The sequence below is a fragment of the Frankliniella occidentalis genome, unplaced genomic scaffold, assembly GCF_000697945.3.
Source record: "Frankliniella occidentalis isolate FOCC.00 unplaced genomic scaffold, Focc_3.1 Scaffold126, whole genome shotgun sequence".
In the NCBI taxonomy this organism is placed as follows: Eukaryota; Metazoa; Arthropoda; class Insecta; order Thysanoptera; family Thripidae; genus Frankliniella; species Frankliniella occidentalis.
In genome coordinates this window covers 47,906-56,839 of record NW_026267253.1, presented here as the reverse complement: position 1 = coordinate 56,839, position 8,934 = coordinate 47,906, and the positions used below count along the sequence as shown (strand labels likewise).

At 55.5% G+C, this 8,934-nt stretch overlaps 1 protein-coding gene across 1 annotated transcript; it reads right to left on the bottom strand.

The window, feature by feature from the left end:
- Positions 1 to 1,062: 1,062 nt before the first annotated feature.
- LOC113202008 (uncharacterized) lies at positions 1,063 to 4,861 on the bottom strand. Its single transcript, XM_052270522.1, has 2 exons — positions 4,593 to 4,861; positions 1,063 to 4,440 (listed from the first exon to the last, which is right to left on the bottom strand). The coding sequence occupies exons 1-2, from the start codon at positions 4,780 to 4,782 to the stop codon at positions 2,468 to 2,470; spliced, it is 2,163 nt and encodes a 720-aa protein (XP_052126482.1). The 5' UTR covers positions 4,783 to 4,861; the 3' UTR covers positions 1,063 to 2,467.
- Positions 4,862 to 8,934: the final 4,073 nt, after the last annotated feature.

Here is an 8,934-nt window from a genome sequence, read left to right as displayed (position 1 = left end):
CCAGATCTCAGCTGTGACTGACACCCGAAGACACTTGGCCAGCAGAGCAGGAAAAATGATAACGGACGGGATTCGAACTACCGACCATCCCCACGATCTACCAACGATTACGCTTTAACACGCTCGGCTACCAGCTTGCTCCTTCGGGGCCGAGATCTGAGCTCGGTCCTGCCGAACGGGAGACAAAATGCGACAAAGAAAAAATTTGCCCCCGCCCGGGAGTAGATCTTAGGGCCGACAATTTTAGTTCGGATGATGCTGCATGCGGTCATGTCGACTGACTGTAGCTACCTACAACTGTTTAACTACAAAAGGGGCGTGTGGCTCGTGGTGTCGGACATCGTATGTTGCCACATTTTTGACCACATTTTTGTATCCATGAACAGGGACGTGTCTTTTACTACCACTTGTCGCCGCGACACGCGTTGTCGCTTGGACGCCTGCGAGGTAGGCCACGGCTTCTCTCTAAGGCGCCTGTCGTGACGGGGACTTCGGGCTCAGGGTCCTAAATCTTTTCAAAAGCTAAGAAGTGACGCCGTGTCAATCTAGGCGTGGGTCGATGATTGTCGCTGAACACGCCTGGAGGGAAGGCAATGCTTTCCTGAATCGAAGCCCCGCGCCGCGGCCCCCTGCCCCCCGAGTGCTCGGACTAGGTGAGAGCTTCGGAGAGGCATTGGTATATTTCGTTTTCGCTTTAGTTCTTAGCGCTGTTTACTTCTGATATATATTCTAGCATTGGCGGAAGTAATGAATTCGTCTATAGACGGTTCAGTTTTCAGTTTAGGCTGACTCGGGCACTGTCGGCTGTAGCTACAAACAGGGACGTCCTATGTCGGCTGTACCTAAAATCGTGTAGCTACAAACAGGGACGTTTGTAATGGGGCCCCCTATGCAGTTATTAAATTAAAATAGCAACTGGCCGTAAAAGAAAAATAGAGTCGGAACGAGTCATTTATCGTATTTACGTTATCCCTCTTATTCTATTCAAACATCGATTTATTCGATTACGCTGTCGGAGAGTCGGGGCATACTCATAACTGTTGAAAGGGATTCAAGAAAATATACATTTTGGCGACTTGGTTTATTCAACATTCGTACATGCTCCACAAGCAACAGCAACAAAAACTTTACATTTAACATGGCAATGGACCGAGTAAGTATGTAAAAGGACATGACGTCATTACCGACGCCGAAACTGAGGGGTCTATTGTTATATGGGAGGGTTTACATATTTTATCACAAATGAACAATTATTGACAAATGTTATGAGTAAAAATCCATAAAGAGAGAGGTATTCAGAGGAGGAGGATGAGAACACACATGATGCCTCTCAGATTTATCGGTTGTATGGACAATCACTCTGAGATGCTTCTCTGTTTAGCTAAATTTTACAGATCTATATTAATATTACTTGGTCGTCTGGTGTAATATTATTAGAACTGTTCGTTCGATTTTGTTCTTTTTTGGTGTGTATGACTCACTAAAAATGTGGTAATAGTATTTGTGGAGAGCACTGAACGAAAATTACGCTGTGGTTCAAATGCTCCCTGTACACAGATCAGAAATCAGTTTTTTGTTTAATGTTTTCCATACTTCGGCATGCAAGAGGAGAAAAAGAGGATAGAGGAGGGGGATGCTAGAGAGCTTCGGGCACTTAACTATTTGACTTCTAAGGAATGTAGTTTTTCCTTAAAGAAGAAAAAGGAAGGAGAATCTCTTGAGCAAACGTACATCTAACAAACAGAGGTGGTTTGAGCAAAATGCTGCACTCATATAGAAGACACAAGGCCCATTTCTAAGACCATAAAAAATACAGTATTTATGAGGCCTGTGAGTTTTCAGAGGTAATCAGTTTCACAAAAGTTCTATTCACAAAATATTTATACACTAAGGAAACATTGATAGGATAGGGCATTGATTGTGTTTTATCACATGATATTAATGTAGGAAGTGACTTAAATAAAAAAAAAACGCATAAAGAGATAAGAGAAAGCAGGAAATTTTACAGGCCACAAGAAAATGTCAAACACTTCCGCTAGTAAACCACAGACACTGAAAGAATAGGACAGAAACAACGAAGACCAAAAATATCAACAACTTAAACTAAAAAAGGCATACTTAACACCATACCTGTACACGACTGAAGTGCTTAAGTAGCACAAAAATATATATACGAATATCAAAGCATGTACACTGTAGGGTAGGTAGCAATTGGTACTAAATAATCAGTTTCAATAAACTAATTTCGGGGCCGGGAGAGTCGCACCTCCCGACACCACATTGGCACTTCCTTGATTTCCACTCTCTATTCAGAGTATTCTCATTATAATTAAAACAAATACTTTTTTTCACGCTTAAAAAAAAGCCATTATTGACATGCATGAAATTTGAAAAGAACCAAAAAAAAAAAAAAACAAACAAAAGAAACACAGCAAGAACACTAAGAAAAGGATTTTTGACTGCTCGCTCAGTCCACAACTTGCACTGTGGCATACGCGCTAAAGGTGACCTTCTTGGGCTCGGCGCCGCCCGCGGTCTGATTCTTCTTAATGACGGACTTGAGGTTGTTGCCGCCACCCGAGGCTTTGAGCGGAGGGTCTAAACTAGTGTAGAAGCGGGTGGGCGAGTCCCCCCAGCTATTCCGACGACCAGAGCCAGGGTAACCGCCGAGGCCTCCGCCCACCACCGAGCCCCCAATCTCCCTCAACTTCTGCGACAGCCCGAAGAAGCGGTTGGACAGCGAGTTGGTGGTGGCGCTGGCGTGGTGCTGCCGTCCGGGCTGCTGGGCCGGGGCCGCGTGGGCGGAGGCGGGGGTGTCGATGTACCGGTAGGCCATCGGCCTCCTGGCGGCGGGCGGGCTGCGTGGCCTGGGCTGCTGCTGCTGCTGCTGCCCGCGACCCGAGTCGCTGCTGCGGCTGCGGCGCTGGTAGCGGTGCCGGTGGTCCGCGTCGGGGAAGGCTCCCCAGGGGTGGGCGCCGTGGTGCGGGGTGGCGGAGCGCGCGGGCGGCGGCCCCGTCCAGCCGGCGGGGAAGTGGCTGGCGTGCGGCCAGGCCTGCTTCTGCTGTTCCACCGACACCCGGATGAACTGGCCGCGCACGACGCGCTGCTCGCCGCGCTGCTCCACCCGGCCCACCCTGTTGAGGGTGTTGTTGAGCACGACCACCTCCTGGGGGGAGGGCGACGGCGCCTTCTTCTTGAGCGTCATCGCGTTGGCGTCCCCGTTCTGCTGCGCGCCCTGCGGGTGGTTCGCGGCGGGCGCGGGCGGCGCGGGCGCCTTGTTCTTGCGGACGAAGCGCTTGCGCTCGGGGCGCTGCGGCGGCGGCAGCGACGACGGCCCGCTCAGCCCGACGCTCAGCCCGACGCCGGCCGCCACCGCGTCGTCGTCCTGCGTCAGCGCCGTGGTCCACAGGCTGGGCTCGTCCGCGTGCTGCCGCTGGCGCTCCCGCCGCGCGGCCGGCTCCGAGTCCGCCATGGGCCGGATCACGCCCTCGATCTCCTTGTTGAGGCGCGTGCGGTCGCGGTCCGTCAGCACGTTGCCCGCGTCCGGCGTGCTGATGCTGATGATGCTGGACGGGCCGCACACCTCGGAGGCGTCGTCCACGCTCACCAGGGACGCGCCGCCGCCGCGCGACACCTCGATGTGCGTCACGCCGTCGCCGTCCGTGCGCTGCACCAGGTTGAAGCGACTCGCCTGCTCCGCCTCGTCCACCTTGGAGAAGATGAACTTGGGCAGCACGGTGCCGCTGACGACGGTGGTGGCGGTCGTGGCCGCGACCACGTCCTTGGGGTCCTCCTTCCGCCGGTGCGACCACGCGTCCATGCGCGCGCGCCGGCTCATGTCCTGGTACGCGGCGCACAGCGCGCGCACGCCCTCCTCGCCGCGGCACTCCAGGACGAGCGCCTCGAGGCCCGCGCCGGGCGCGCCGCCCCCCGCGCTGGAGGGGCCGCCCGGCGGCCTGAGGCGACGCGGGGCCGCGCCCCTCCGCACCACCAGCACCACGACCCGGGGGAAGGCGGCGTCCACGTGGCAGAAGGCCACGTCCTGGAAGGAGAACGTCTCCCGAAACGGTGGGCTGACGGGCGCGGGCGGCTCGACGGCGATGGTCTCCAGCGGCGCCTTGGCGTCCACCTCGTCCGTGTCCGAGCCGCCGCTGCTGTTGGCGCTGTCCGAGCTGGTGGAGGACGCGCCGGGGAGGGCCACGGCCCGGGCCACCGCCCCCGCAGCCAGGCCCGCCTTGAACACGTGGTCGTCCACGAGGCAGCATGACGACGACACGCTCGTCGAGTCATCAGAGCGGGTGGACCGCCGGTCCTCGTCCGACTCGAAGCCCTCGTCGTCGGCGCGCACGCTGGCCAGGGCGCCGGGCGGCCGCTGCAGCGCGGGCCTCCGCGCCACCAGCTCCACGCCGACGTCGGAGCAGCGCAGCAGGTAGCGTCGCCCTGCAAGCACAAATGGTGTGAGTCGATCCAGCCGCAGGCAAAGAGAAATACTTCACAAAGGGCCGATTGATGATGTAATTTACAGACTAATCGTTTAAAACAAAATAGATTAGTGCATGTGCATGTCCTCCATAAAGTAAAAAGTGACTCACCCTGGCGGTTTGGCCTGGCTTTGGTCCCGGCAAGACCCCGCACGAGGCTGCCCAGGGAGGTGGCGTGCACCGCCCCCTCGACGGGCTCCCTGCCGAGCAGCATGGCGTCGCACTGCGTGCCGGGGCCCGGACCCGAGCCCGGCTGGTGGCCCGGCGCCCCGGCACCCGCCCCCGGCATGGACCGCATCATGGTGGTGGGCGAAGCGGTCACCACCTTCTCGACGGCCGCCGCCTCCCCCGCGTCGTCGCGCAGGCGGCCAGTCCCGGCGTCATCTGGAACAAAACCACGGCAATCGTGAGCACCACAAAAAAAGGAAAGTGTGCGTTTTTATAAAAGAGACGGAGTTATGAAGTCATAAAGGCGGTCGTTATTCTCACACCTCTGCTCTCGCGGGGCGCGTGTGCGCGCCTCGGCGGGCCCGGGCATGATGACCTCTCCCCTGTTTCCCTGCCTCCGCGAGGGTCTCGGGCGGCCCGCCTGTCCGGGACGACAGGCGAGACGAGAGAGTGAGTAAACCCTGGCCGCGGGAGGCGCCCCTTCCCACTGCGTCCCTCCTTCCCCCACCTCCAGCCATCCCGTCGTTCAGAGAATGAGCGATCCGCATCTCGGTCCGAATGGAACAGGAACACACACCTTCACTTTCCATAGCCTCTAAATATTCCAACGCTCCTTCATTTCCCTCCCCCCCCCCCCCCCCGCCCCCGGAGCCGTTGGACCCCCGAGGGGGGGATAGCGTTACAAGGAGACCCGCGACTTTGAACGGCTCGGACGGACGGACACCTCGCCCGGGACGACGTCAAGCTGAAGGGAAGATATCCTCCAGCGATATGCAAACGTGTCGCACAGGGACGTCTGGAGCCCGCTGCTGCGCTCGGAGCCGCCGCAGCGGAGCATGGCTGGCGGGCTAGTCGTTGACGTCCGTCCGCTAGCCACGCACACGGAGAAAGGAAGGATCGATGGGGAAATCAAATTTTAAAAAGAAAGAAAAGTACAGCACACGACAACTTGTCGGTAGAGGGCAACTTTTGTTTGTTAAAGTTTGAGTAACAGTAATGGCGACATGAAAGGCAAGTCCATTTGGTTCGTTGCAGCTGCGCCGAGGTTCCACGACGGTCCACGACGGCGCAGGAGGCTCGCCCCAGTCATGGACCGGCGACACCCGGCCGACGAGGATGAGGCGGGATCGGTCGAGATGAGGGCTCTGGTTTCATCGGCTAGTGCGGGGGATTGGATGTCCGGCTGCTTCTTTTATTGTTTGCGTCATTGCCGTTACGACTCCACAGTAACGCCCATGCCACACTCGACGACGCTTCAGCCCTCACGACGCGGGCCTGTTTGAGCTGGTACTTTTAACGCGGCTCTTTAAGAACGCCGGGGGCAGTCCTTTTACCTCGACCCTGGAGGGAGGCGGGAGGTGGAGGTGCTACCTACCCGGACACAACACACTGCTACTCATACATCAATCATCGACTTTACCTCCCGGCTAACCTCTCCAGTGTGTTGAGAAATGTCAATCGACGGTTTGACGGATTGACCTTACAAGCTGCCGCAGCAGAAGCAGTAACACCGCCCCACAACCAAAACAATTTGAATAAAAAACCTTAACGGAGCCCTTCACGTCAGCTCCAGGCACTTATTCGGATTAGAGGGAGGAAAGAAAGAGGGGGCCAACTGGTCCAGCCACAGCCACCTGCAGCACGGCTATCAAGCTTTTGAAACGACTCGGCTGCTCCTGGAACCATGCGAGGCAGACATACCACCGCCGCACCACCGTCGTTCAACTCCAATTAATTTATGTACCGCGACAGCCCGAACTTTCTGTTAATTTACAAGAAATAATTTTACACATATAAAATATCTTGGTAGCCGTATAAGCTAGTTATTTAATTAAACTTACAGAAGCTGTGTTTGTGGGTTGGTGTGTATGGGTTATTTGCACCCGACTACAGGTGCAGAACGTTTACTCCAGAGAAACTGTCGTAACACTACTGACTGTTATTATAGACTCGTTTAAGTTGTGACGGACAGCTCTCAGTCACTGATGAGCCCTCACTCGACGGGCCGCTGCTCTCCCATACCGATCGACGTGACGATAAGTAGTCTGGCGGGTGACGATGACTGACTTTGTGTTGACACAGCAACCGTCACAGTTACCGCCGCTGCTCAGCAGCCTCCGCGCGCGCCGATAAAGTCCAGAATAAAAACGTTAGGGCTGAAATGACCGTTTGCACAACACTACTCGGTGTCTCCAATTTGCACCCGTCCCGTCCCCGGCGTGAATCTCATTACAGGCACATCCGCGAGCGTGCTCACCCCCGTGACGTCACGAAAATAAATGACGGCAGTCTCCCGCGAGAGCGCGTCACGCCCGCGGTCATGCCCCAGCGTGTATCGAGGCGCGTAATTTAAATCGCACTCAGTCATACACACAGCAAAAAGATTTAGAAACAGAAACTTATTCGTAAATATTAAAAAACTGGCCTGCCGGCCGGTAACGAGACAGTCCGGCTCCAAAAGCAAATTCAAAATAAACAGGCGCTAAGGCTTGTATTTTTAAGTTCAATAAGGCATCAAAATAAGACTGAAAATCTTCTTATCAAAACCGGAACGTTAATCAGCCAATATCCGACGACGGCGACCTTTATCAAAACGGGATACTTTCACCTTACCCAGGAGCGCTTTTTCATGTAACGGATCAAAAACAACGAAAATCAGCAAATTATGCTAGAACCACCATTCAAATTTTGCTGGATTCGTAATTTCTGCGCGCGCGAAAACAAGCACATTTCATATTTCAGAGCGCTGTGGTTCAACTTTAAAATTTGAGGCTGGGGATCACTTGTCAAGTGGACGGGCCATGTGGCGCCCGGTGCCGATTGAGCTCTAAGTGGGTAGGGGCTGGGGCGCGGGGCGCGAGGCGCAACGCAGCTTGCCTCAAGAGGCTCGAGTGGGGGTCAGCTGGCCCACCATGGCCCGGCACGAAGCAAGGGATAAGGGCGCTGTGTTTATAACACAACCAGGGCGATGACAAGGGACTGCCACCGGGCTTGGTCCGGACGGAATACGGACGGAAAACGGACGGAAAGCCTTCCCCCACAGCCTAATATTATAGCAAGACAGATCTTTATCAACGTCAATCGGCTTATCAAAACTGGAACTGGAACGTCAATCGGCTATCTTTATCAAAACTGGATAACGAGAACCGGCAATAATTATCAAAACGGGAAATTTTTACCTTCGGGTAGAGACAGACCACAAGGGACTGTCTAAAAAGTTATGTGTCCAAGTTTTTGGTGTGGCAGTATGGCTACCGCCGCTGCTATCGACGACACCATCACGATCGTCTTTGCGCCGCAACGGCGGCCGGGTTCGTCTGTTTGGGGCCTATGCGGGCTTGGCGGCGGCGGCGATCGGATCCCGAGCAAAAGCCTCCGCATAATAAACCCTCGGGAATATTGGATGCGGTGGGAGACAGCCCCAATGGGTATGGGTATACGGCATCAGCTCGGCTCTGATCACCATCGTCGTCGCGCCTCAATTTGAAATAAGTCGAGTCGGATTCTCATAACTCTGTGCCAAGTTGGCACTTTTTTTTAGAGATGAGCTGGTGGTTTTGAACTTTGGAAATGCACCACGCCGCGCCTTTCCTAGAGGGAAGTTTCCTCTTTCTCGAAAGGTTCAGCAAAATAACATTTTTTCGAAAGAGAACCTTTTGACGCCGAGTTGAAGGCCTGACTTGGCCGAGCCTGTCCAGATCTAGATTCGGCGCGGGCGTTAATGTTGATTTCCTTTTCCTCCTTTTATGATCGGCCAGGGGCAGCCGATAGCCAGCCCGTTTCCGTCCACTGGGTTCCACTTTATAGGGGTACAAGGCAATTTTTACAGGGCAGTCGTGTGAAGGTATCGTAAGTGGACGTATGGTGCTCCCGAGGAAAGTGTACTTCCCCCCGGGCGAGAGCATTTCAGCTGCTCGACGACGAGAATGCAACCGAAATGCACAGTGGCGTAAAGCCAGCCCCTCACCCGCCTTTCTCTCGTTTGATTTGGTCGACAGGCGGTCAGTCATGACGCAACCGCAACGCCGCGGCTGAGTAAGGGCCACTCAGACGAGAGGGAAGCGGGCCCGCATCAGGTAGGCAAATACGCACCGGCCGCTCGCACACCGGCCGGAGGCGGGGGAGGCAGGCCACCGCGCCGAGCGCCTGGCATGGGGGAGATAGGCAACCCGCCGCGTGGCCGTGCATGGCGGGGACAGTGTTGCCTACCGCCCAGGCGGCGGCCGCCTGGCACCGCGCGGGTAGGCAACCTGCCGCGTAGCTGTGCATGACGGGGACAGTGTTG